Source organism: Monodon monoceros, unplaced genomic scaffold, assembly GCF_005190385.1.
Source record: "Monodon monoceros isolate NGI ecotype Baffin Bay Population unplaced genomic scaffold, NGI_Narwhal_1 Super_Scaffold_10, whole genome shotgun sequence".
Taxonomy (NCBI): Eukaryota; Metazoa; Chordata; class Mammalia; order Artiodactyla; family Monodontidae; genus Monodon; species Monodon monoceros.
The window spans coordinates 4007874-4035276 of record NW_021703766.1 but is presented as its reverse complement, the minus strand read 5'-3'; the positions used below and the strand labels follow the sequence as shown (position 1 = coordinate 4035276).

The following is a 27403-nucleotide window of genomic DNA, read 5'->3' as shown; positions in this document are numbered from 1 at the left end:
GGAAGGAACGCAAGGCACAGCGGAAATTCACCTAATAAATTAACTTCGGACCGTGGAATTTTAAAATTACTAAGTGTATTCCGAGACTAAGGCAGCTTTTCCTAAGACACTAAGAAAGGTTAGTAAGCAGCGTTATTTGGGAAAAGGGCCTGTAGCCCAAAGGCGAGGAGGGATCATCAAGATCCTTGTTGGGTCATAAAGTGAGGGACTCACCGCAGTCGGCACTGGGGGTCTCTGTCTGAGAGGGGTGAATCCCAACCGCTGTGACCATGAGGCCGTGCGCCACGGCCCCCAGCCCGGCAAGTGTCAGGGTTAGGGTTCCAGAAATACTTCTTGGGAAATGCAGCTCCAAGATGGGCCTTGCAGGACCGGGAGTCCCAGCCACCATCTTCTGTCCCCTCGGCCCTACTGATGCAGTTGCGTACCAATAACCCATATGAACCACTAACTTAGCAGCCAACAGGGTAACACCTGGCAGTGCTGTAACGGGCTCATTGTCAGACAGAAGCTGCCTGAGGGGGTGGCACGCCAGACTGTTAGGGGCTTTGCCAGGCAGGGATGGGATGACAGTGGGTACATAGATACCCCTGGAGGTCCTCTCTCTTTCTACTGTCACTTTCTCCAAGGAGCGAATCGGCAGAGTGCATGGCTGGGTCCCTGGCTGGGTCCTGGGAGACTGTGTCAGTGTGTGTGACGGTTACACAGGTGGTGCCCGGTGGAAGGGCCGTCGTGATAGGTGGGGCCTCATGCGGTGATGGGTCTGGGGATGCCTGACAATCGCTTTGGGAACTGAGTCTTACTTCACAGGGACCAGGAAGTTTGCCACTCACGTTGGTTCACGGCACGTCCTTTCGTGATGTGAAATGACTTTAGCAATCTCTTTGGGGGGCAGGAGATGGAACTTAATTCAGGCCGTAGACCCACCGCAGTCCTGAATGAGTCCAAATGCTGACTCCGAGTGAGAATAGATGGCACCATGAGAAGTTGAGTCCAGGAGAGACCAAGCCAGGATGTCCCGTGTGGCATCAGGCCGCTTGCCTTGCTGGAGACCCTTGGCTTGAATCGCAGCTCCACCACTTCCTGCCTGCGGGACCTTGGTGGTTTAGCTTCTGTGGCCTCAGTCTCCATATCTGCAAAGTGGGGAGAATGACGTCCAGTACGGTCAGTGCCATCGTGGGTTTGATACTGACCGACTTCTCCTGCCGCCCTCTGCTTCTTTTCAGAGCACACGAGCACCTCAGGAGCCCAGGCCACCCTGTCATCCCAGCCCTTGCTGCCAGCGTGGAGCCATGAGCTGTGTCCTGAACGGCATTGTGCCCTTGGGGCTGGTGCTGCTGGTCTGTGGAGCCCAAGGCTTTTTCCTGCCCAATGTCACACACCTAGAGAAGCTGCTCAGCAAATACCAGCAGGACAGACCCCACTTCCGGGTCCGGAGGGCCATCCCCAGGGCGGACAAGGAGGAGATCCTCATGCTTCACAACAGGCTGCGGGGCCAGGTGTCACCACCGGCCTCCAACATGGAGTACCTGGTGAGCGCTGGGGCACCACAGGGGCTGGCCCCATCCGCGGGGGAGGGGGGGGATGGCAGGCCTGGGGACTCCTGGTGAGAGAGGGCCCCCTGCCTCTGTTCTGGATGCCTTACCGGATCAGCACAGGCTGCACCTCCCTGTAGCTCAGCCCAAGCTCCCGGCCCTCCTGGAGGGGGAGGGGGAGGGGGAGGGGGGAGGGGAGGGGAGGGGAGGGGCAGGGTCAAGGGCCAGGCTGTGGTGAGTCCGACCCCAGCTCTGCTACGTCTTCACCGTGTGACCTTGTCGTCTCCTTAGCTAGTCTGAGCCTCAGCGTCTACTTTGGAAATCCCACCTCATGTGCCCCCAACCCACGTGACCATCTGACGGCACATGTGTTGACTGCCTGGCACAGAGGCTCAGCGCTGGGGCTGCGCTGTTACTGCCGTCCTTGTGTCACCCTTAGCTTCACCCCACCGTTTAGCTGCGCCTTCCGTCTGAGTAGCGAGGGGTGGCCGAGCCCGTGAGTGATGGAGTGTCTGCTGGGGAGGGAGGAGTAGAGAAGGGACAATGGAGGGTCCCCTGTGCGTCTGGAGAAGCCCCGCATTTCGGAGCAGAAGGGGCAGCCAGCTCCCCGGTGCACGTCCCCAGCTCTGCCCTCACTCATGTGTCTCCGTGTCCCATCCCCCCAGCCCTGTGAAACGGGCGCCGTGGTATCCCCCCACTTTATAGACTGGGAAACCGAGGCCCGAGGTCACACAGCTGTAGAGGCGGAGGCGAATAATGACCTGGGTCCGGCTGAGTCCAGGACCCGTGCTCTTGTCCCCTCTCCACGCTCAGTTTAACCCCTCCCCCCCCCCCCCCCACCCCACCAGCCTTTTCCATCCTCCCCTGATTATCGGGGCAGCCTCAGCCCTGGAGTGGGGGCAGGGGCTGTTTCACCTCCCATCTTGCCCTCTTCCGGCCCCTTCTGCATCCTGGTATCGCGTTATAGTTTCTAAATCTCACTCTCTTCCAGCCTTTGCCCAGGCAGGAGCCTCGGTGGCCCTCGGCGCTTCCTTCCCGGCATCCGAGGCCTCCTATCACAAGCCCTTGTCTGTCTGGATAGCCTGTTTCCCTCCCTTGCCTTTGGCCAGAGAGGCCTCCGGGTGCTGTGTGTGTTACACACCCCGCCCCCCCCAGGAGGGTTGCACCCTCATCACTCCTGTATCCACCTCCCTGCAGGCCTGGCCCCGGGCCCTCTCCTTCCTCTGGACTCTCAGCTGCCGTGTGGCCTGTGCTCCGACCTCGGCCACCCTCACCGTCGGTCACCTGCCCGCGTGCCTGTGAGTCCCTCGGCGTCCTCGTCTGGGCTTGTGCGAGGTGGCCCATCACCAGCTGTGGGACGGATGAATGGATGCCCGTCTGCGCAGAGCCCTGAGCAAGCCCCCAGTCCTCTGGGAACTCGTTATGAAACCATTTCTTTTTTCTCTGAAGAAAATGGTCCAGACATTTATTCCGAAGGGGCTGTGATAATTTTAGGAGGCAGAGTGGGCGCCCTTTCAACATGGGGCGCCTAACGCCTGGGGCAGCTGCGCAGACCTTTATAGGGTTAAGGACGGAGAGAATCAGGGTAGATTTTCTTTTTAGGGCACGGACTCCTCCCCGCTCCTTCCCAGCAACTGGTCATTTGGCTTCTGTCCCTGTGGGGAAAAGACACACTCCACCTCTTTCTGGATCAGTCACCCTCCATCCTGTGCCCCTCCCCACCCCAAGGCCCTCTGTGGTGCCTACCAGGGAGCAAGCATTTTCCTGGGCCTGAAGCTTGACTGAGCCCCAGTCCCGCCAGGGTCCTGGCTGTTTCCTGCCTCCTGTGGGGGGCAGGCTGGGTTTCTGCTGGTCTTTTCCTCATGCCCTGTGCTTGTCTGGTGCCTGTGGGCGAGATTCAGGGCAGCGGAGAGGAGCTTGGGTATGCAGCAGGCAGGGACAGGCCCTGGGCAGCCTGTGACTAGCCTGCGGCGTTTTCCTATTTGTTTACTTCATGGTGTCTCAGGATTGGAGCTGGGATCTGGCTCCTTCGGTCTCAACAGCCCCCCTGTGGGGGAAGTAGAGCCTTTAGGGGTGTTGTTGAGGCCGCTTCTGCGCAGGGGCCCTCGAGGCGGGGCCGGCAGTCTGAGCCTCAGCACCGTCCCCTCCCTCTGGGCATCCTCGGTGCAGTGCTGCCCGGCCCAGTCTCCACCCAGACAAGTGACACTGATTTGAGAAAGTGTCTCAGAGTCTTGGCTTCCTGCTCGGCCCTGCCTGCTGGGGCTTCTAGCCACAGTCCTTTGAAACAGGCTCAGCACTGAGAGGTGGATTTTAACACTCCAGAAATTAAGATACCCCATTTTGAGGTTTTATGAGCGGACAGGCTCTGGGGTTAGGTAGCTGCCACGTGCTAGCTGTGTGGCTTCGGCAGATTACTTAGCCTCTCTGTGTTTATAATTCCTCACCAAGCACAACGGGGGACGACAAAAGTCCCCTTCTCACAGAGTTGTTTGGCGGAGTCAGTAAGATAATGCATGATACTAAATAAATGTGAATTAGACTGTTGCTATTATTTTAGTAACCGAGTGGGGCCAGAACTCGGTGGCAGCACGCAGAGCAGGAAGATGGAAGATCCCCCTTGGAGGCTGGGTTGTTAAAGTTCTAACAAGTTCCTAGCTGGGTGACCTTAGGCAAGTTACTTAACCTCTCTTAAACTCAGAGGTTTTTGTTTGTTTGTTCATTTTATCTGCAACAATGGAGAGATACAACATACCTCCAGGGCTTGTTGGGGGAGTTAAGTAAGAAAATGGTTCAAATGTTACCTGCAATGGGCAGGTGTTCAGATGATCACTGCCCTGGCGGGTGCTTGAGAAAGTTAACTTCCTTAGTATCCAGGTACCGTTGACTGAGAGCTACTTTGCTTCTCATCTGGGGGCTCCATGCCTGCTGTCATTCAACCTTCCCCCAAATCCTATTCCAGGTACCATTAGCCCATTTAGAGATAGGGAAACAAAGGCACAGAGAGGTGAAACCATTTGCTTGAAGTCACACAGCCAGCAAGAGGCAGAGCCTGGCACCGTACCCAGGTTCACCTAACAAGAGCACCTCACTGCCCCGCCCTCTGAAGGTGGGAGGTGCGTGCTCTTATCAACGGGCCGGTGTCCCACTGACTGAGTGTGCCCCCCGGGGGTGTTGACCCCCTGTTTCAGGCTGTGCTTGGGCACTGGAGAAAGATCCGAGGCAGAAGTGGTACAGGGTTTGGTGGGCGCTGAAGGTGGGGCACCGTCGGGGAGAAACCCAGAATGGCCCCTGCAGCTGAAATGGACGGCGAGTCCAGAGGTGTGACCCCGGCCTCCCCCCCCAGGCGTCTGCCCTGGGGCAGGACTTGCCCCTGGGTGTTGAGGAGTCGCAGTTATCTTGGCCAGAAGACAGCGAGACAGGAGGAGGAGAGGGCAGTGGGCAGCTTCCATTCAGGGGTCCCACAGTTGGTTCAACCAGTCTCCTGTTCCTGTTCCTGGATGGTCCCAGGTCTCTGCCTCGATAGGCTTTCAGTGAGCAGCTACTGTGTGCCAGGGCTGGGGCTTCCCAGAGGGAGGGACAGCCCCTGGCTGCCCATGAGCTGCAGCATCTTCCCCAAGACTCCGGGAGGGGGTGGGACAGCCGCTGGCTCGCAGCTGGGAGGGCTGCTTGGCATCTGTTCCTCCGCAGAAGAGAAGTGACCCTACTTGCCTTGTTCACCGTGTTCTTTCTTGAGGAGTTATGTGTGCTCCCTGGGCCAGCTGGGAGGCAAGCGGGCTGCAGATTCTTTGGCCCAGACCCCTGACTCAGGGAGGGCTGTGTTGGAGGGTAACAGGGCTGGGCGAGTTGAAGGCATTTCTTGCTACCTAAAAAAATATATATATACATATATATAATGGTAAAATATACGTAATATATAACTTACCATTTCAGCCATTTTTAAATGCACTATTCAGTGGCATTAACTACCTTCACACCATCGTGCAACCATCACCGCCATCACCGTCGTTCATCTCCAGGATTTATTCATCCTCCCATTTCACAGATGAGGAGACTGAGGCTGAGAGAAGGGACTTGCCAGTGTCCCCGACAAGTTAGTGGCCGAGCAGGTGCTCTGAGGATCGGGGCTCCTCTAGGTTCTTTGCTGACCGGCCACTTCCCACCTCCCGAGCAAGGAACCCATCGGAGACATGCACGAAGTCCCTGTGTCTAGTGTCGCGGAAGCCGAAGCCCGGCCCTCGGGGTCTCCCAGGGCCTGAGCTGGGGGCGTCTGTGCAGTTTGGGTTCTTACACCCACCCCTGACCCTGACCTCCTGGTGCCCATTTCTCATCCCCCTGCAGACCTGGGATGAAGAGCTGGAGAAGTCGGCGGTGGCCTGGGCCCAGGAGTGCATCTGGGAGCATGGGCCCAGCAGCCTGCTGGTGTCCATCGGGCAGAACTTGGCCGTGCACTGGGGCAGGTAAGAGCCGCTGCGACCCCCTACTTGTGAACAGGGGTCTCACTCACGCCGCCAGACCTCCAAGGCCTTGACAGTGTCTGTTAAATGTCGTCCACGGACCTTCCCCCAGGTCAACTGGGCCACATTCCTGAGCACCCAAGCCAGCTGGCAGCCCCTTCCGGGCTAGGGCCTGGTTGCCTTAGAGGAAATGGACAAAATGCCTTCTGACCGGTTAAGACTCACTGACCACGTGCTGTGCACACGAGTCCTCCGAATGGGGGCCCAGGGTCCCACGGTCTGCTTTCGTTGTGCCGCACTTATTGAAAATTTGGCCGGGGCTGGAAACAGCCCCTCAAAGTACACGTCAGGGTTTGCTTGCCTTCAGCCGCCTATTTATTTCCAGCTCTTTAAGCGGGGAGTGTAATGGGGCCACGAGTAGCTGCATTTTCCTTAGTGCCCTTCCGGGAAGGACCTGGGCAGGTTTCACCGTGTGTCCAGAGGTGTGACTTCGTGGAACCACAGCAACCCAGCATTCTTTTATGCTTTTTATGAAGTCAGTCTTGTGACAGCATTAAGAGAAAATGTCTAAAGGGATCCAAACCCATCGATCCACTGCCCTGGTTCAGCAATTTGCGTGTTCCTGGGCTCCTGGGCTGCATCTGGCTGTGGGCCGGCATGTTTTCACGTAGTTGTAACTGTGGCCAGGACAGCTGTTAATTCTTTTTTTTTTCCTTCTCATACGATATCAAACAATTTTCTGTTACATAGTTGCCATGGTTATCACCTCGTCAAGGCTGCCTGTGGGCCATGAAGTTGACAGACTGGAATTTAGCCGTTCCATTCTTTTTTTTTTTCTTTGGCGGTACGCGGGCCTCTCACCGCTGTGGCCTGTCCCGTTGCGGAGCACAGGCTCCGGACGCGCAAGCTCAGCGGCCATGGCTCACGGGCCCAGCCGCTCCGCGGCATGTGTGATCTTCCCAGACCGGGGCACGAACCCGCGTCCCCTGCATCGGCGGGCGGACTCTCAACCACTGCTCCACCAGGGAAGCCCCTCTTTTTTTTTTAAAAATTAATTAATTTATTTGTTTTTTTTTTTCGCTGTGTTGGGTCTTCATTGCTATGCGTGGACTTCCTCAAGTTGAGGCAAGAGGGGGCTACTCTTCGTTGCCGTGCGCGGGCTTCTCATTGCGGTGGCTTCTCTTGCTGTGGAGCACGGGCTCTAGAGCACAGGCTCAGTAGTTGTGGTGCACGGGCTTAGTTGCTCCGCGGCAAGTGAGATCTTCCCGGGCCAGGGATCGAACCCGTGTCCCCTGCATTGGCAGGAGGGTTCTTAACCACTGTGCCACCAGGGAAGCCCAAGCCATTCCATTCTTGTAGCTAGGTTTTGTTTTTTTTTTCTTTTCCCCCTTGACTCATTTGAATGATTTCAGTAGGAAATCTTTGAGGGGTAGGACTGGTGGGTCCCAGGGCACAAAGACTGTCCCCCTTCTGGATGAATACTGCCAACTCACTTACAAAAGAGGCCCTCTTCTGAAGGCCCCTCTGCAGCCAACTGTTCTCTTTCCAAAACCACCCCAGCCTGGCTGTGAGGTTCCAGGGAAATAGACAGACTGGTGATGGGTTCCCTGTGACCCTAGGGCTCTGTTGCTGCGTGTGTCTCTTTCCCCAAGCTGGCTCCAGGAAGGGAGGCTGCTTCTCCAGCCACGGCACTGACCGCCACCATTCCCTGGGTCCTGACAGTAATTGTTATAAGACTTCTAACCACCCGGGTCCCCACGGTGCCCTCAGAAGTCACCAGTCGCCACCACATCTGTTCTCTTTATTGAAACCTCTTTGTTTACACTTGCTGGTGACAGCGACCGGGGGTTCCAATCTGGTTTATTTTCTTTCCCGGTGCCAACCTGGCGGGCAGGGCTGAAGCAAGGGGGTGGTGGCCACCAACAGTGGCTGGGGGCGTGCTCCTCAGGGTTGGGGACAAGGGAGGGCTCAGGTGATAAAATCCCAAAGGGGAGCTTGGTACAAGGGTTTGCCCAGCTGACTGCAGGGCTCTGGACACCTGTGGGTTCCTGTGCCTTGAATGAGTTTTCTTCCTGGAGTCTGAGTCCTCGGGTCCCCATGCAGCCAAGGAGCAAAGCTGGTCATGACATTACAGAAACGTGAGGCTTTAGGCTGCTGTTTGGCTCTGTGTGTGTGTGTGTGTGTGTGTGTGTGTGTGTGTGTGTGTGTGTGACAGGGACCTGTCTGCCCTGTCCGCCATAGCCAGCTGTTTCCCAACTTCCAGACCCTCCCCTGCCACAGTTCAGTTATCTGGGCAGGATCTGTTCAGTTATCTACTTACTGTTTTTCTCTACATTGACTGTAAATGGACTTGCACCTTCAGTTTTGTCTTAAGCAGTAATATCTGTGAGATATGGGATTTGTTCTTAAGCGGTAATAGCTGTGAAATATGGGATTTGTTCTTAAGCGGTAATGTCTGTGAAATATGGGATTCCCCAAACGTACGTGAAAATTAATACATAATTATTAACATTAAAAAGAACTCACCAGGTAAAAGTTTCCCACACACACTGGTGGCTTGTAGGTCACCCAGGGACACTCCTGGAACCCAGAGGAGGCCAATTCGGGTTTTAAGCACTTTTAACAGATACTGGGTGGGATATGGGGCTGTGGGCCCAAAGAAGCACCCCCTCCAGCTGCTCCATGGGTGGCAGTGCTGCCAGTGGGGGTCTCTGTCGTTGGGTGCTTGGTGGCTGGCATGTAACAAGCTGATCTGCCCCTGCAGGTATCGCTCTCCTGGCTTCCACGTGCAGTCCTGGTATGACGAGGTGAAGGACTACACCTACCCCTACCCCCACGAGTGCAACCCCTGGTGTCCAGAGAGGTGCTCTGGGGCCATGTGCACCCACTACACACAGGTAAGGCTGAAGATCAGGTGTGACCTCAGCCTGGCACCCCCAAACACTGTCACTCACCTGGCCCTGTGGGACTGTTGCCCAGTCAGAAAACCTCTGCTCCATCATTGCCTTAATTTTTTCCTTTAATTCAGCACTACTCAAAGTATAGCTGGTGGACCAGGCTGTTTGTGGCCAGTTCACAGATATGGAAACTGAGAGTAAGCGCTAGAAACTTCTATGGCAGCTTTACATTGCTGGGGAATTTTCCTTGTGTGTTTTTTTGTTCTTTTTTTTGTTTGCTTTTGTTTTAAAGAAATGTGTGGATCTTTAATGGGTTAGGGGAAGAATCTGGTCCTTCACCTCTTCACCACACACCCCTTTAGTGCCAGCACCTTATGGATCCAGACCAGATTATATCACCCTGGTCATTTGTCCCTTGAGCTCAGATGTATGGATGTCATCTTTTCAGATAGTTTGGGCCACAACCACCAAGATTGGCTGTGCTGTGAACACCTGCGAGAGGATGAATGTCTGGGGAGATGTTTGGGAGAATGCGGTCTACCTCGTCTGCAATTACTCTCCAAAGTAAGAACAAGTGGCATGGTTTTATGGGTTGGGGTGTGTTCGCCTGCTATGGAAGACCCAACTGAAACTGGCTTCAGTGGTAAAATCTCTTTATTATTTCACATAACGAGGCATCTAGAGGTTGGTGCATCTAGGTTAGCTTAATAGCTCAGCATGTCAACGAGAACTTTCTGTCTTCTTGCTGTATTGTCCTCTCCTCATGGTCCCAAGACGGCTGTAGAGCACCAGGCATCACATCTTCCCAAACAGAAGGGAAGAGAATGGTAGAAAAGGCCTGTCTCCTTAGGCTTTTCTCACCCCTGGCCCACTTTCTCCTCATGTCATTGGCCAGAACTAGACCACTTATGGACAAGGGAGAACAAGAGTGCCCCAGTTGGCTTTGACCAATGAAATTGCCCCAGTTGGCTTTGACCAATGAAATTGCCCCAGTTGGCTTTGCACGTCACCCCCTGGGGCTACTTGAATAAGTCAGAAGCAGGAGTAGTTGGCTGGGCAACCAGTGGGGTCTGTCATAGAGATTCTTTTTCTCTGAAAATACGCAGCAGATAGCACTCTAGAAAATAGGTATTCATGCTAGCCCTAGTTTTTGCATCTTTATATTTCCCCTCCCAGAAGGGACCTCGTCACACCTTTAGGTCATAGTCCCACTTCCTCTTGACAGCATCCTGATGTCGTCAGTGTGTCACTTATCCCTTTACTCATTCACCTCCGTTGCTCATCAGACAAGTGTGTGCTGGTTCTCAGAGACCGGCTCACCCAGTTATAGCCTGTGGTTTGCACGCTGGCCACTGGGCTGGCCGCCATCCTAGCACTGGGCCCTGCACGCAGTGTGCCCTTGAGGCATGTTTTCCCCATGACTGCATGAAACAGGAATGACCTCATTTACTGGGTTGGATCAGGAGTAGCCGTGAGAAGGTAGGATGAAGAGGGAATCGCTGAAGTTGGGAGGAAAATAGAAACTCTCCGTAAACCATCTGGCACGCCTGTGGTAATGATGTCTCAAGCAGCCCACGGGGATGAGGGCAGGGGGGTTACGTCATCCACGGGAGGGACCTGAGCCCCATGGAAGAGCAGTAAGGTGGTCCCCATGGTGGGACTCCTTGCAGAGTGGCAGGTGGGGAATGAGGAATCATTTGATTTAAGTCTTTATATTAAAAAATACACTGGAAGATCCAACCAGAAATACCGTTCTTCCCTTATTTAGTCTTTACCGCTTTCTTGAAAAAATAATGACTTGTGTACAGTAAAGTACAGTAATCCTAAGAGCACAGCTGGATAAATTTTCACACACACAGACATGTATTAGTCAGCTCAGGCTGCCGTAACAGAATACCACAGATCGGGTGGCTTGAGCAATACACATTATCTCTCACAGCTCTGGGGGCTGGAAGTCCAGATCAGGGTCCAGCAGGGTCAGTTTCTAGTGAGGAGTCTCTTTCTGGCTCACGGATGGCCACATTCTCCCTGTGTCTCCACATGGCGTTTCCTCAGCGTGTGCTGGGGGTTGGAGGGGGAGGGAGAGGGAGGGGGAATTGAGCTCTCTGTGTCTCTTCTTATAAGGACACTAATCCTATCAGAGTCCCACCCTTGTGACCTCATTTAACCTTAATCACCTCCTCCGAGGCCCCATCTCCAAATGCAGCCACGTTGGGGGGTTAGGGTTTCATCATACGAATTGGGGGGGCTGGGCACACACGTTCAGTCCATGCATATGTATATGCGTTATGTATGCATTACGTATACCTGTGTAACTAGTACCCAGGTCAAGGGAGGGAGTATTTCCAGGGCCCCAGGCTGGAAGCGGGGGGCTCCCTCATGCCCCCCAGAGTGGCTGACATTCTGACACCCCTCCCCATCGGTCAGTCTGTCTGGTTCGGACCCTCCTGTGAATGGACAGATATGCCCTCTTGTGCCTGCCGTCTGCCTTTCAACACCGTATCTGGGAGATTCGTCCGTGGTGTTGTGTGTTCGGTGGGCATTTTTTTTCAGATGTCTTTGTGGTTTTCTATGATGTCCACAGCCTCTTTCTTCAAGAGTCCGAGCCCCCAGCCATGCAGGGGGCAGTGGCTGAGAGGGTGGGCCCTGGGGTGGTGTCTGGGCTCAGGTCCCTTTGGGAGGGGGTGGGGTGGGGTGGTCTTTCACCTTGACGGCCTCATGGGTGGGGGAAGGGTGCTCACTTCCTGGGGCTGTTGGGAGCGGGGAGGTTGCCCGTCTACAAGCACCCAGCCTGCATCCACGACCGGTAACCCGGAGAGCTACTGCTCCAGCTGTGTGGGAGACTTGGTTTGTCGCTGAGGAAATGTGGAACCTACCTGTGCTGGTGCACTTGGCTGGGGGAGGGGAGTAGCCTGTCTGGGAGGCCCGGAGGGTCTGAAGAAACCTACTGAGCCCCACCCGGTGACAGGGCAGGTGCTGGGGTACCCTGGGTCTGCCGGGTGATGGTCCATTTGGGAGGGCCATCCCGAAGCCCCCCGTGAGCCCCTAGCCAGCCTGCACATGGGGCAGAGGTGCTCAGTGAGGCAGGGTCTGCGGCCTGGTGGGGGTCATTTTCCATCCATGGGTACAGATTATAACAGCACCCCCCAGCCGCCCTCCCACCATCCCCAGGCCCGATGCCCGCGTGGCCCTGGGTGATGCCGTTCCGCTATTTTGAGCCGTCCGGGGCCAAACAGAGAGTGTGTTTTCTGCAGTTGTCTCCCGGCCGTCACTATCAGGACCCCTCCTTGGCCACCCTGGACAGCCGTCAGAAACGTCACCCAATGAGGATGTTGATTTATTAAATGCTCAGAGAGCATGTTGCCGTCACCAGGGGCTGGCCCCAGTCTGAGGCATCCACACAGACGCCCTCTTCATCTCATGACCACCCCCCGTGGTTACCCCACTACAGAGAAGGGGGCAGAGGCTCAGGGTCGAGGGGCATTGGCTGGGTTCACCCGGCTGGCAGGGCCAGGGCCAGCCCCGGGAGTCCGCTCATCACTGCTCGGCCATGCTTGGCCCAGGATCGGGGCCGCCAGTCTCTTTCCTGAGTGGACAGACAGGTGACGGGGCACCCATGAAGGAAGTTTCTAGAACAGATCACGAAGACTGGCTCCCAATCACTCACCTCTCCGGCTTGTGCTGCTAAAGGCCCAGGTGCTGGGAGAAGGCCTTGGGAATTCCACTCACCACCTGCAACCTGGCCCCTGGAGAGATCCCACTGACCGGCCTCTGGTTTTCCTGCGCTGGGAACTTCAAAGGGTGGCGGATGGCACCTGTAATGCCCAGAGGGACCTTGGTCCCAGCCCCGAGAGCAGAGTGTGGTCAAAGGCTCTGAGCCCCACGGCCTGGGTTCAAATCCCAGCCCTCCCAATCCCTCGTTGTGTGACCTTGGGCAAATCCCTTAACCTCTCTGGGCCTCAGTTTCCCCTTCTGAAAAAGGATTGAACTCCAGCACGTCCCTCCTGGGGTGTTGGAAGGATGGAGTGAGCAGGTAGGTATGTGGTAAACACGAGGCACTCCCTGGAACAGGCTGACCTTTACTCATTTGAGAAATGGCTTCAGAGGATCCCAGCAGCTTCCAGTTCAGAGGCATCGGGGCTGGGACTGGGGGTGGCTGACAGCATTCAGAGTTGCGTGAGGCCACAGGACAAAGGTGCAGGGAGAAGGATGCTTTGTAGCTCCCGACTGGGATTCTTCTGGAATTCTCTAGACTCTGTACACAGGAGGGGCTCAGGGCAGGTGCCTTCCCCATTCACACCTTCCTTCCTCCCTGACCGTGTCTGGGGTCCCGAGAGGCTCCAGAAAGGAGAGAGAAGCCCCCTGGGCCCTGGCGTGGCGGCCCCCTGACGGTGTTTCTGGTCTGTCCTCAGGGGGAACTGGATCGGAGAAGCCCCCTACAGAGCTGGCCGGCCCTGCTCCGAGTGCCCGCCCAGGTATGGAGGCAGCTGCAGGAACAACTTGTGTTACCGAGGTAGGAAACGACTTCAAAACCCTTTGGAATGGGCGTCCCCTCCAGTCCCTGAGTCACAGAGTGGCTGACGTGAAACGGGGAAGTTGGACAATTTGGGGGGGAAATTGGTCCCTCCTGCCCTCCCCCTCGGCCCTCCCCTCCTCGCCTCCCCGCCTCTGGACTCAGGGTTCAGCCCCAGCTCCCCGGGGATACGGCTACCCCTGGGACGTCCCCTCAGTGCGCGTCTCCCGTGGGAGGCATCCCTGCTCTCTTGATGCTCAGAGTTTGGTATAAAACAGACAACAAACAAGGAATTTAAAACAGCCACGTGATTGATGGTCCGGGCGAGCTGCAGGACAGGCAGGGGCCGCCCCCCGCGGCTTGTCAGAGCCCCTCCTGCCCGTCCTTGTCCCCCGCAGGCCACCCAGCCGCGTGTGCAGCTCGTCCGGCCCTTACTCATCAGAAAGCTCTGTTTCCCCTGCCCCACAGCTCACGCCAAGCCGAGCTCTCAGGCTCTCAAAGGCCGCGTTTTCCGGCGATGCCAGCATTTGCTTATTGCCTGCGGCTCAGAATGTTCCCACGTTCCCGCTCCTGTGAATAATGCGCATTTTTCGTGCCTCAAGTGCTCCTCGCATTTGGGACTGTTTCCTCCGGCTCCGTCCCGGAAGGAGCAGAGCCCGCCAAGGGGCTGACCGTGTTTTTGAGGTTGAGATGTGTTTTTTTTCCCCGTGGCTCCATCAACAGGTCTTGTAATGGCTGAGAGGGGTCTTTCAGGAGAGGTGGGATTGGCGGGGAAACGCAGGATCAGTCCAGTGGGCTCCGGGGTGAAGAGTGGGGCTCCCAGACCCTCCCAGGCCCGCTGTTCGCTACTGATTCTGCCCACTGCGGGGAGGGCGTGGGGATCTTGCAGGCGGGGAGAAGCAAGGATCTGAGAGTCCAGTCCGTGCTGGTCCCCTGGGTCGTGAGTTATGCGCGGGTGGCTGAGCCTCCAGGGGGAACTCAGGGGGCTCAACCCAAAGTCTGGACATTAGGCTTTTGGTTCTGGCTCTGCATGATTGGAGGCTGTTTGCTCAAGCCAGCTGATCACCCTACCCATCAGCAAAATGGGCATGATAACTCCAGCCTTCCAGGACGTACCTCGGGCTCAGATGAGAGAGTCGGTGCATTTGGTGCGAGTGTACTGAGCGCCTGCTGTGTGCCAGGACGTTGCCAGGTGATAGGGATGGGGATGCCTGTGGGGACCCGACAGTCACGGTCCTGCCCTCGGGAACATGAGGTCCAGCGGGGCCAGTGCCCCGAGGGGTGACACGCATCTTTCAGGGGACGTAACAGATGCCTCAGGGCTTAACAGCAGGAGTATCCACCATCAGCCAGGCCAGGGGAGGCTTCCCAAGCAGGCGGCTGTTGAGGAAGAGGACATGGCCTAGTAATGAGAGAAGGGAAGGGTGTTTCTGGCAGGTGGAACAGCATGTGCAAAGGCCTGGAAGGTGAGGCATCGCGGTCACGAGACTGTGAGGCAGAAGGGCCCACAGGGATGTGCAGGTCCCGGCAGTGCCTGCCACGCAGCAGGGGCTCTGTAAGCATTTGTTAGATGGAGTTTCTCCTGCTCTCCCACCCCCTCTCAGGCAACACACCTCTTCACTGTCTTCGAGAGGGAGGTGCCCACACCTGTCCTTAGTGAAGTATTCCCAGATAGCCCAACTCCGATTCCTGGATTCATGGGACAAGCGTGGGTTTTAGAGTTCGGCACACCTGCCTGAGGAATATCAACCCTACATGTTCCAGCGGTGAGCACCTGGGCAGGGCATTTCATCTCTCTGAGCCTCAGTCTTCCTGTGTGAAAATGGGGTGATGTGTCAGCCCCTGGGGGTCGTAGGAGGGCTGAGAAGAATGCAGGCTGACACTCCAGGCATATCAGGCCGCAGATCCCCATTCAGGCAGGTCCTGTGGCTGCTGTCCAGTCACCCAGAGGGGCAAATCCCCCCATCAGATCCTGCGTGCTGATTTGGGGACCGTGAGGGAGGGATGCTCACTGGGGTTCCCCGTTGGCTCTCGCATTGGGAGGGGGCTCCGTGTGCGCACAAGGCAGGCTGTCAGGGTGCAGGGCAGGCAGAGTGGGGCGTCTCTGCGTTCCTGGACGTGTGTGCTCAGGCACACTGCTTGCCTTCTTTGAGCCTCGGTTTCCCCATCTGTAAGAGTGATGACATCGTTCTCCCTCAGATGATTTGCTGGGAGGATGCAACAAGGAGGATGTGAGTTGCTAGGACAGCAGCCTGCACATAGTCAGTGCTTTATGAACGCAGCTCATTCCTTCCTTGGAGAGGTGGGAGTGGGGATGTATGACTGCGCTTATCACCTGGCATGGGGTTCTTCCTCACCTGGGAGGTACTGGGGGCCCTCTCCCAGCCTGGGGGCCCCATCCACCTCAGGATCCTGGCAGACCCCTTCTCTTCTCGGGAAACACAGCTCTGGTGTCACACCTCCTCCAGGGAGACTTCCCTGAGTCCACAGACAGGCAACCCACCTGCCTCCGTGCTCTTACTGCACCCAGACTCTCCTTGCACTTGATTCACCTGTAGTTACAACTGCTGGTTCACTCCTGGGCCTCCAGGGCCACGTAGCAGGTGTGTTCTGCGTGTTGTCTGAATAAATATACCCCCGATATCCACAGAGGGTCATTTTCGAAGAACAAATGCACACAAAGATAGCCTAGATGCTGGTTAACCCACCCAATGAAGCCTCCTGGACTTGTTTCTTTATTTTTGGTGGAAAATGCCCAACTTCACTTGGTGGGCGTCCCGATTTTCTTAGCTAACCATGCAGAAAGTCTCTTCTAAAGCAGCTTATCTGCATAAGCTACTTACTAAGCATTTATTGAGGTGCCTGGCAAGGCCTTGACCCATAATGGAGATGGAACAGGGATAAGGATAGACCGTAAGAGAAGATTCCATCCCTCCAGCCCTTCCCTGTGTGGCGATGAAGGGAGTGGACTTTGGGGAAAGGTGATTTGACTCTCAGCTGTGTGAGCTTGGGCAGGTCACATAGCCTCTCTGAGCCTCGGTTTTCCCGTCTGTAAAATGGGGCTGCTCATGCCTCCCAGGGCAACAAGAGGTTGAGGTGAGAGCTTGACATTAGTTATGAGCTTCATCCCCACTTATGGAACCAGGCGGGAGTCTGCAGAATGATGGAGCAATGCTGTGTGCCTTGGGACCCCTGGTCCGGAGCTGGACGGTGCACGGGGTAACCTTGCAGCGAACTTGGGCACAGAATTTCCCCAGGCCTGTGCTGGTCCACACAGGGGATCTTAATTAGGATGCAATCAAATACAGCCCGTCCTCTGGGTAAGCATCCCACTTTTCATGTGTGTGTCTGAGGGCGAGGACCGTCTACCCATTTTCTTAAATAGTGAGCCCTCAAATGCTTTAGACTGCTTCACCCAACTATATTTGGCTAAATAAAGCCACAATTATGAGGTATAAAAATCCTAAAGGCCAGTGGAAGAAAACCCAGCTTATTCCAGAGACAGCTCTGGCTTTCAGTGAAGGACAAACCTGAATAGCCACATTGACAGGAAGACAGACAAGAGACAGCCGCTGGGTCCCAAGTGGTGTTTGCAAACCCAGCGTCTTCATAAAGATTCCACCTATAGCGTTTGGCTACAAATGATGTGTTCAGAATTCCCTTCCTGAATGTCTTTAAGCTTTGCTGGGACTTTTTTTTTTTTCCCCCAAAAGAATTCAAAGACAGAATTTGTTGGGCATTTTGATCATCCTTCACTCAGCAAATTTTCTTGAGCAGCTACTATGTTTTGGGAGCTGGGTGTAGTGTGGTGTGAAGCAGGCTGGCTGTTGGCCTCAGGGAGTTTACAGCTGGTGGAGGAGGTGGGTGGTGGTGAGCACGCCGTCCAGGAGCAGTACATGGAGGTCCATGAGCTCTGATAATGAACTTGGGACTCAGGGTTGCTGTCCTCCTCCGGCTTAAATCCTGTCCATCCTCCTATGAGTCAGGGTAGTGGTTGTGCCGTGATGAATTGGCCAGTGAAACAGCTGCAGAGTATCCCAGCCTTGAAAAGCATCAGAGAAGATGTCACTTGCCCTTCATATTCTTGAACGTCTTGTATCAACGCAAACCCTTGGTCTGCTTTTTGGAGAAAAGTTTTTGCTCTTCAGAAGAAGTAAGGATGAGGCTGGGGATTGGTGAACACGTGATGGGACTTGAGTTTTAATCCGTTGACACAGAGAGGCCTGCGAGGGCGCTTCATTCCTGCTCCTTGAAACCGTTCTTACCCAAACACATCTGTTGTGTTTTCTCGTTGGAGGAGCTTGGAAGGCAGGGGTTTCCACCTCGGGTTCACAGACACCCTTGGAGGGGCGGGGGTCCCCCAGCAGAGATGCGCACTGATTCATCTTTGATAAGGGTGCTCAAGCAAACTCAAACAGCAATACTTTGCTTTACTTTGGCTGGAATTTATGCTTTGGTGTCCAGCTGGCCTGATTACACATCACAGCGGGTGGTTAATAGTTGACTTTCATGACGAAAACTGGAAGATAAACTGACGCTTAATAAATGCAATGTATTCGGTGAATTAGAATGTTTTGAAACATGAAGGTCATGGCCATGGTTGGAGAAATAATAATACTTGGGTGGGGAAAATATTGGGACCCGAAGAACTAAGTGTTTTAACCAAGAGTTGGGTCTTTGGCTCGTTCTAGATGATGGTTCCAATGTTATCGGGCTTCGAAACTTCAGTGCAGAGAAAGGTTCAGTGATCTTGGCCTGCAGGAGTGCGGAGGGAAGCAGAATGCGCTGGTGGTGAGGGGCATTGGGGTCCAAGACCATTGACGAGGGTCTTCGTGTGCCATGACGGCGTGTAAATGAGGCGGACCCCTCCTCCAGTGAGAACCTAGGGCCAGAGGCACCTCAGCGGAGACAGCTACGGTTTGAGGTCAGAGGATGAGGTGGCTTCCTGAAGCTGCTTCCTTGGGCAGAGACGGAACAAGAAACCATTCTGATGATCCAGGGGTGGGCGCCAGGGCCTTCTAACCTCTGGTCAGCCCAGCCGCTCTTGTGTCCAAAGCAAACACAGTGAGCAGAGAGCCATCCACCGCCCCTTGGCGGGGAGAATTCCACCTGGCCAGCACTGTCCTGAAATGTAACTTTCTCTTTGCCACTGAAATGACCCTTTGTGAAGCCAAACCTCGAACAACTTTAGTTTCCAAATTGCTTCTTTATTTTTTCCTAAATGCATTTTGGTTGAATCCCAGCATGTTGCTTTTCTCTCCCCCTTCACTATTAAGAGACATACGACCAGAAACCTGAAACGGACGAGATGAACGAGGTGGAAGTGGCCCCCATTCCTGAAGAGAAGCACATCTGGGTCCCGCCGAGGGTGATCAGACCCACGAAGCCCAAGAAAGCCCCCGCCGTGAACTACATGAGTGAGTGGGGCTCTGCCCTCTGCCAGCCACCTCTGGAGGGGGCAGTTTTCTTTGGGGTGGGCAGAGGAGGGAAACTGGTGGGTTGAGAGGTCTCCAAGTCGACAAACAGCAGGGAACTGGGTGGGGTGTAGCTTGCAAAAAGCACAACCTGAAGATGTTTCTAAAAAATGATATTTTTAAGTCATTTCAAAAGAAGCATTATAGGAGCTGTGCTTGGGTGGCCTTTTCCCCCCTGGCAGGTATTTTAAGGTTAGACCTTCTCTTGTCCTTTCAAAGAGGACTTGGGCTAAAATTGGGTTCCTGTTGGAAGTGCCTGGCTCCCAAAGGGAGAATGAACGTGCAGCGTGGAGCCCGGCTCCCGTGGTCATCATGCACCAGCCCTGTGACTCGGACAGTCACCCGACTCTTTGAGAGTCGATGTGCTCATCCATAAAGTGGGAGCAGTGATGCCTCTGTTAGCATTTTTTTAAATCAGTGAGATATGGACCTGTGCATTTCATATGTCCATATTTTACAAGAGGCATTGGGTTCTTTTTTTTTTTTTTTTTTTGGCTGTGTTGGGTCTTCGTTACCACACGCAGGCTTTCTCTAGTTGTGGTGAGCGGGGGCTACTGTTCGTCGTGGTGCGCGGGCTTCTCACTGCGGTGGCTTCTCTTGCTGCGGAGCACGGGCTCTAGGCGCGTGGGCTTCAGTACCTGTGGTGCGCAGCCTCAGTCGTTGTGGCTCGCGGGCTCTAGAGCGCAGGCTCGGTAGTTGTGGTGCACGGGTTCAGTTGCTTCGTGGCCTGTGGGATCTTCCCGGAGCAGGGATCAAACCCGTGTCCCCTGCACTGGCAGGTGGATTTCAACACTGCGCCGCCAGGGAAGCCTGGCATTGTGTTCTTGACGAAGGAGAACTGCAGCAATTACTAGGGAACGAGGCCATGGATTCTAGACCTGGGACAAACCTCCTGGGCTGTATGTCAACGTTCTCATCTGTTACTCTCACACATCTCCTTACCAGAGCTGTTGCAGCTCTGTCAGGTTGCTGTGGGGATTATTTGCAGTAAACGGGGGCCACCCAGTGTCAGCTGTGCTTTGAGCTCACGACCAAGTTGCCTCCGACACACCCCCCTTAAGGCCAGAAGTTGGATGTCCTCCCAGAGACTTCTGCAAGTCCCCGGATGCCTAGTGTTCTCGCGCTCACCTCTGCCGCACCTTCTTCTGCCTGGTCTCCCAAGACGCTTCGCCTGCTAGGGCTCGCTCCTTTCTTTCTGCCCTCCCCTGCCGGGCTCCGATTACCCCCTCCGCTGCTCACCTGTGTATGCGGCACCTTTCGTGAAGGGTTGAGGCTCTGGAGGGCATTTTCTTACAGACACGGCACCAAGTGTGGGTTCTCTGCCCACCGGTGTCTCTCTTTTCCCTCCAGACCTCACACAGCATAAAACGGGACTCAGCCCTGAGTGAGGAGGCCAGCGAATGCCCATCTTTCTCAAAAATCCTCCGCTATTTTGTCAACTGCCCTGCCCTGCCCTCAGCCCCCACTAGTCTCTATCCTCTGGGCCTTCAGATGTCTTTCTCCTGGGCTTCCTGCCTGTTTAGTCAGCTGTGGCTTTCTTTGACCAGCAAATACGCTGATGTTCTTGTCTGTCCAGAAATTCCAAACGCTTCGGTTGTTTTTTTCTTTAATAATGTAACATTACAAAGTCATATGTCTTTTTGTCAAACTGTGACACTACTGCAAGATTCTGATATGTCCCTATAAAATACACCAAAAAGGAAAGCTTGGCAAAGTCATCTTGGCTGGGGGCGGGGAGACGACCCTGGTGAGAATGGCTGGGTGCCCGCCAACCGGGCTGGACAAGGCTCGCCCTCCAGAGCCCTGTGAGGCTATGGGGCACTTAGTGTGCCAGGCTCCCTTCCAAGCCTACATTTACTTTCTCATTTAAGGCTCACAGCAACCGTTGGAGGTGGATACTGTACTCACCCCCGTTAGTAAGCAGAATTTGAACCTCAGAGAGGGGAAGGAAGGCGTCCAAGGTGACAGTGCTGCTAGGAAGAGGACCTGGGATCTGAACCTCACCCTAAGCCTGCAGCCATTGGGCCATGCTCTTGCTTTCATTATGACATGGATTCCAGAATGTTCCAGAGAGTTCCTCAGAGGCGGGGATGGGGTCTTCTAACTCAGACTCATCCTCCCGCTTCCTGCCTTGACAAGTATTTCTGCATTTCTCTCCTAGCCCAAGTCGTCAGGTGTGACACCAAGATGAAGGACAAGTGTAAAGGGTCCACGTGCAACAGGTAAGGCCTGGCCCATCCCTGTCTCGCTGCCTACAGCCCTCTGAAGCACCTGCTCTCGGTCATGGGTCACATCGTGATCTGTCAGCTGATCTACATCTGTAGAAATGCCAGATGTACCAGCAGCAGATGTGCTATCGACAGGGAGATCTTGACCGATGTTTTTGTGAGGCTGGGGGCTCCCTCCCATCTCTCTGCATGAAGGGGTTACCCAGAGCTAGCACAGCCTAGCCCAGAGCTCTGTGCCAGGGACGACTGGGGCTGCAGCAGCGTTAGGGCAGGTGTGACCGTGGACGGGTCCAGCACGGCTGCTGTGGAATCCAAGCCGGCCTGCTTCCCGAGGGGTCCCACCAGACAAAGAGCGGCCTGCGTGTCCCCCAGCGTTGAACAAATTCATGTAGCTGATGGAGTCACTTAGTATCGTCCATTTCAGGTGTTGAAAAACATCTGCCAAGAAGAACAAGCTTGGTTTTGGCACCGTAGCTGCTGGGCTGCTCCTTCTGGCAGTGAGTGGCCGACAGGTGTAGCGGCCCTACATAGGTCCTCAGGTTCACGGCAGGAAACTGTGTTATCGGTGGAGGGGCCCTTACTCTTCTTCCTATGGATTCTGGCATCCATTCATCTAAAGCTGAATTGCATTTTTATGTTTTTTTCATTTATTTATTTTATTTATATTTATTTTTGGCTGCATTGGGTCTTCGTTGCTGCACACGGGCTTTGTCTAGTTGCAGCGAGCGGGGGCTACTCTTTGTTGCGGTGCGCGGGCTTCTCATCGCGGTACCTTCTCTTGTTGCGGAGCACAGGCAGTAGTGTAGTTGTGGCACGCGGGTTCAGTAGTTGTGACTCGCGGGCTCTAGAGCGCAGGCTCAGTAGTCGTGGCACATGGGCTTAGTTGCTCCATGGCATGTGGGATCTTCCCGGACCGGGGCTCGAACCCGTGTCTCGTGCATTAGCAGGCAGATTCTTAACCACTGCGCCACCAGGGAAACCGTGAATCGTGTTCTTTAAAGCACATGCTGAAAGAGAAGGTATATTGTATTACCTAAAAGAGAGGGTCCTATTTTATACCACGGGGACTTGGGGATCTGGTTTGCCAGGACAATGCATCACTCAGACTTTGGCAGGAGTGTCCTGGGACAGACAGAGCAGCCCAGGATCAGATGTTCAAGGGGCTCATACGTCATCCCACGAGCAGCTGGCGATGGGCCAGCAAGTACTATGAAAGTAGAACCAGGCACTTTGTTGGTGAGATGAGCAAGACGTGGCAATGAGGGTGGTAGAATAACCGTCTGTCCCCTCGCACCGGAAGGGGTCTCCACTCCGCAAACTCACAGGTCTGGGATTCCCAGAATGCTCCCGAGTTGCCCCTTGGTGGTGATGTGCCTCTCTGAACCGCAGGCTTGTTACAAGAGCATCACGCCTGAATATTCAATGGGAAAAAATGACAAGGTCTGGAGAACATTTGTTGTTAGCATCAAAAGAGTTGCAGGGTTGGGGGTAGATGGGACCCTCCCCAAGCACGGAAAAGGCAGGGGTCTGTCCACATGAAGACTGTTAGATGCCTCCAGTCAAGATATAGAACTCAGCCCACCTGCGACCACAAGAACGTTCACGGTGCAGCTCCTGGAAGCTGTCCCACCATCTGGCACATCAGTTTTCTGTACGTGGTGCTTTTACAAAAATAATATTTACTGGACTTTTTTTCTGACTTTAAAAGGTATTCTTGTTCATTGTAATTCAGGAAAACAACAACCAAAAAAAAGTATAAAGGAAAGAATAAGTGTCCCACAATCTCGTGAACGTCAGTAACCATTCTATGTAGTTTCTGTGCACTGCTTAGGCTATACTGTTATGCAATCTTGTGTGTTACTGGTTTCACTTAAGGTTTTCCAAAGTCAATAACTATTCCTTAAAAACTTCATTTCTAGTGGCTGCATTAATACTCTGACATTTGGCCACACAAAAATATATTTGGCTCTTCCTTTGACACCTGCTGACTTATTTCCAGTTTTTCCCTATTACAAATGGTTGGAATAACATGGAGGTCTGACTTTCTGTCTTTTTGCTTGGGAGATTCCAGAATTAAGGGATATGAATTTTTTTTAATGGAAGCATAGTTAATTTACAGTGTTGTGTTAGTTTCAAGTGTACAGCAAAGTGATTCAGTTATACATATATATATATTGTTTTTCAGATTCTTTTCCATTATAGGTTGTTACGAGATTTTGAGTATAGTTCCCTGTGCTATATAGTAGGTCCTTGTTGGTTATCTGTTTTATATATAGTAGTGGGTATATGTTAATCCCAAACTCCTAATTTATCCCTCGCCCCGCTTTCCCCTTTGGTGGCCTTAAGTTTTCTATGTCTGTGAGTCTGCTTCTGTTTTGTAAAGAAGTTCATTTGTATCATTTTTGTAGATTCCACATATAAGTGACGTCATATACTTGTCTCTGTCTGACTTACTTCACTTAGTATTATAATCTTTAGGTCCATCCACGTTGCTGCAAATGACATTATTTTTTTATGGCTGGGTAATATTCCATTGGATATATGTACCACATCTTCTTTATCCATTCATCTGTCGATGGACACTTAGGTTGCTTCCGTGTCCTGGCTATTGTAAACAGAGCTGCAGTGAACATTGTGGTACATGACCCTTTTTGAATTATGGTTTTCTCAGGGTATATGCCCAGTGGTGGGATGGCTGGGTTGTATGGTAGCTCTATTTTTAGTTTTTTGAGGAACCTCCATACTGTTCTCCACGGTGGCTGTATCAATTTACATTCACACCAACAGGGCAAGAGGGTTCCCTTTTCTCCACACCCTCTCCAGCATTTGTTATTTGTAGACTTTTTAATGATGGCCGTTCTGGCTGGTGTGAGGTGATACCTCATTGTAGTTTTGATTTGCATTTCTCTAATAACTAGCAATATTGAGCATCTTTTCATGTGCCTCTTGGCCATCTGTATGTCTTCTTTGGAGAAATGTCTATGTAGGTCTTCTGCCCATTTTTTGATTGGGTTGTGGTTTTTTAAAAAATATTAAGCTGTCTGAGCTGTTTGTATATTTTGGAAATTAATCCCTTGTCGGTAGCATCATTTGCAAGTACTTTTTCCCAGTGCAGAGGTTGTCTTTTTGTTTTGTTTATGGTTTAAGGGATGAATTTTGAAGGCTTTCTGGAAAGATTAACTGTTGTTTGTGAACATGATCACCATCATTTAGTTTTATTCTATTAAAAAACCCTTGATGCCTGGAAAATGCCAACTCCTTTCAGTCTGCACATCTTTGGTGACTGATATCTGAGGATTTTTTTTTTTTTTGGTGCCTTTGAAGCCACTTGTCTTTATTCTGTGAATTGTCTATCTGTTCATAGAATTGTCCATCTATTCAATTTGAACCTGAAGCACATGAAAATAGTCTTTAAGGAGGTCAAGTTGAATCTAATTGTGTCTGTGTGACTAGAAACTTCAGCCTGGGTGAATTGTGAGTTGCTCCAAAACAATGCATGCTATATCACTGATGCTTTTCTATATGTAATAATAGAGCTGTTGAAGGGAAAGACCCCAATAAATTCACGATGAGGTTTCATGAACATGTTTACCTCTGAAAATCATCTTCTTTCTTCTCCATCAGGTACCAGTGCCCAGCAGGCTGCCTGCAGCACAGGGCAAAGATCTTTGGGACTCTCTTTTATGAAAGCGTAAGTATGGCCAGCATTTCTTTAAATGGCTTGTGTGGACTCCTGTCTCTGTTTTAAAAGCAGGTGGCTGGTTTTCAGGTGAACAGATTTTCTTTCTGCTCCTTAGTCAAACCCCGCTTTTTGTAGAGCTGATCCATGTGTGTTTCTGGGGTCACAAACTTGTGAAGCCACTTTTGGGAACTGGAGATGACCCTCGAGCAGACCAGTCTCCATTTTAGGCCGAGCATTAAATGCTCCACTGGATGGGGAGAAAGGGCTGTTTGTCCCTGTTCTTGGTTTGTAAAGCAACTCAGATGAGTTCTTAGAGATAAGCACCCCCTGGAACAAAGACGTGTTATAGAGTGCAGCCAGAGTGAGAAGTGGGGTGAGCCTTGGCCCGACTTTTTGTGGGTTGAGGACAAACATCCTGGATGTTTGGGGAAATGATCGCAAACAAAGATGAATTCAGATTTACTTACAGTCTGACCTGTCCCCCGCAGGCGTCCAGCATCTGCCGGGCCGCCATTCACTACGGGGTCTTGGACGACAAGGGAGGCCTGGTGGACGTCACCAGGAATGGGAAGGTCCCCTTTTTCGTCAAGTCTGAGAGAAACGGCGTGCAGTCTTTGAGGTAACTGTTCGGTGATCAGGGTTCCTGAAGACTTCTTTTCTGCTTATGAGAGCACTGTTGAAACTTCGAAAAGTACTGAGCAATATAAAGAAGGAGGAAAACACTGAAGATGACCTTAATCCCATAACTCAGAAATCGCCCCTATTGGCCGTTCAGCCTATTTAATCCCAGTGGGTTTCGGTGTGTGCGTTTAATGTGGTTGAGTTTTGTTTCTTCTTTGTTTGTTTTTGTAGGTTTCAGGAAAGTTTATTGCGTATTTAAAATGAACACTGCTCTTAATTATGAAATGTACACATAGCCATGAAGATACAGAAAAACGGAAATAAAGAAATACTAATCTCTTCATTCCCACTTCCCAGAGATAACCTACGTACATGACCTTCAAAAGCATAGCCTTGCAATCTGAGTTCTGAATCCTGCTTTTTCTCCCTTCCTTGTCCCTGAGAACTCTTCAGACACTTCAGTAATGACTGATGGTATCTCTGAGTTTGTAGGCTAATTCTTTTTTTTATATACACCTTTATTGGAGTATAATTGCTTTACAATGGTGTGTTAGTTTCTGCTGTATAACAAAGTGAATCAGCTATACATGTACAGATATCCCCATATCCCCTCCCTCTTGAGCCTCCCTCCCACCCTCCGTATCCCACCCCGTAGGCTAATTCTTGATTGGCACTTTTTTTTCCCCCTGAGAACGAGGCTTTTCATTTTTTAAATATACTTACTTGTTTTTGCAAGGTGTTTTTCATGCAAGGTATGTGGATGGCTGACGGGGCAGACCACATTCGCCATTCTGACTTTTGGGGGTTGATGGGGTGGGGGCACCGTGAAGAACCGCGGGAGGCCGTGTCTTGATCTGTCCATGGCATCTGAGGCATAAGGTGACCAGGAGCTGGTGGGACCCACTGGGGGCTCTAGGGTCAAACAGACCCGGCTCTGACTTCTCCCTTTGCGTGACCTGGGCTGGCTTCTTCATCCCGTCGGGGTGGCAGTACTCTCATTTATAAATGAGGGCCACGGCTGGACCCGGGGCTGACACCCAGCTAACCCACCACGAGGCAGCATGTCAGGGTCCCCCGTGTCAGTGCCCATCCCAGGGTCTGCAGCAGGAAGGCACCCAGCAGACGCTCCTGTGATAGTTACAAGGTGGCATGTCCATGTCCCTTCCAAATAGTGAGGCCACTCAGAACATTTCAAAAACTACGTGAGTCATTCTGTTTGGAAAGGCCTGGTTCTTCGGGCAGTGTTGCAATATTCCTTCTTCTGTCTTAGCTGGGGATTTTATGTAAACAAAAAAAGAGCAAGGAAGTTTAAACGAAAGCAAAGAAAATATTCATGGAGAGATCGGTTGGGTGACCTCAACCCCAGCCTTGATGAAGCTCCGCCCCACCACCGATGGAGCTGTGGGCTTGACCAAGGGTTCAGGTCCTGCATTGCCTGGGACCCTTGTCCTGAATCCATTTCTGGTCCCTTCCAATGGCCAACTTTACATCTAGAGTGGGGTTCTTCACGTCTTAGAATTAGAGTCGGAGAGTGTGTGAATGCAAAGCAAATTAAAACTTTAGTTTCACTCACCTCTAATTGAAATGTGGTATTTTCTTCCCTGATGGGTGTTAGCCCCCAATCTGAGTAGCACTCGTAGGGCCAGCGACTTTCTCACGGGTAGGAATCCATGTGATGGAGACACCTTGCAACAGTCTCTGCTGTCATGATCCCCAAATGACAGTAGTTAGAAGACCTGCCGCTAGGTTCTGTTTTCAATACGTTAATAAAGATGCACAGCTGTGACGCTAACACAAATTGGTCTTAATACTTTGACGATGATATTAATAATACCTGATTTCCTTCTAATCTTTTCAATTTATCATTGCATTTTAAAACCATTGTTCTGAGAAGGTGTCCGTAGGCTGTACCAGGCTGCTAGAGGGATCCTTGGCACCAAGAAGATTAACGAGCCCTGCTCTAGAATCTTCTCATTCTAGATCCTGCTCTAGAATGTCCCAA

At 52.7% G+C, this 27403-nt stretch overlaps 1 protein-coding gene across 2 annotated transcripts in view; it reads left to right on the top strand.

The window, feature by feature from the left end:
- CRISPLD2 (cysteine rich secretory protein LCCL domain containing 2) overlaps positions 1 to 27403 on the top strand; it is a 66641-nt gene that overhangs the window by 15843 nt on the left and 23395 nt on the right. For both annotated transcript variants that reach the window (XM_029236819.1, XM_029236829.1), the window contains exons 2-10: positions 1224 to 1529; positions 5871 to 5989; positions 8751 to 8883; positions 9332 to 9447; positions 13296 to 13396; positions 18673 to 18813; positions 21032 to 21092; positions 24723 to 24789; positions 25269 to 25399. In XM_029236819.1, the coding sequence (XP_029092652.1) occupies positions 1290 to 1529; positions 5871 to 5989; positions 8751 to 8883; positions 9332 to 9447; positions 13296 to 13396; positions 18673 to 18813; positions 21032 to 21092; positions 24723 to 24789; positions 25269 to 25399 (1109 nt within the window). In that variant the 5' untranslated portion in view covers positions 1224 to 1289. The remainder of the gene's footprint in view (positions 1 to 1223; positions 1530 to 5870; positions 5990 to 8750; positions 8884 to 9331; positions 9448 to 13295; positions 13397 to 18672; positions 18814 to 21031; positions 21093 to 24722; positions 24790 to 25268; positions 25400 to 27403) is intronic.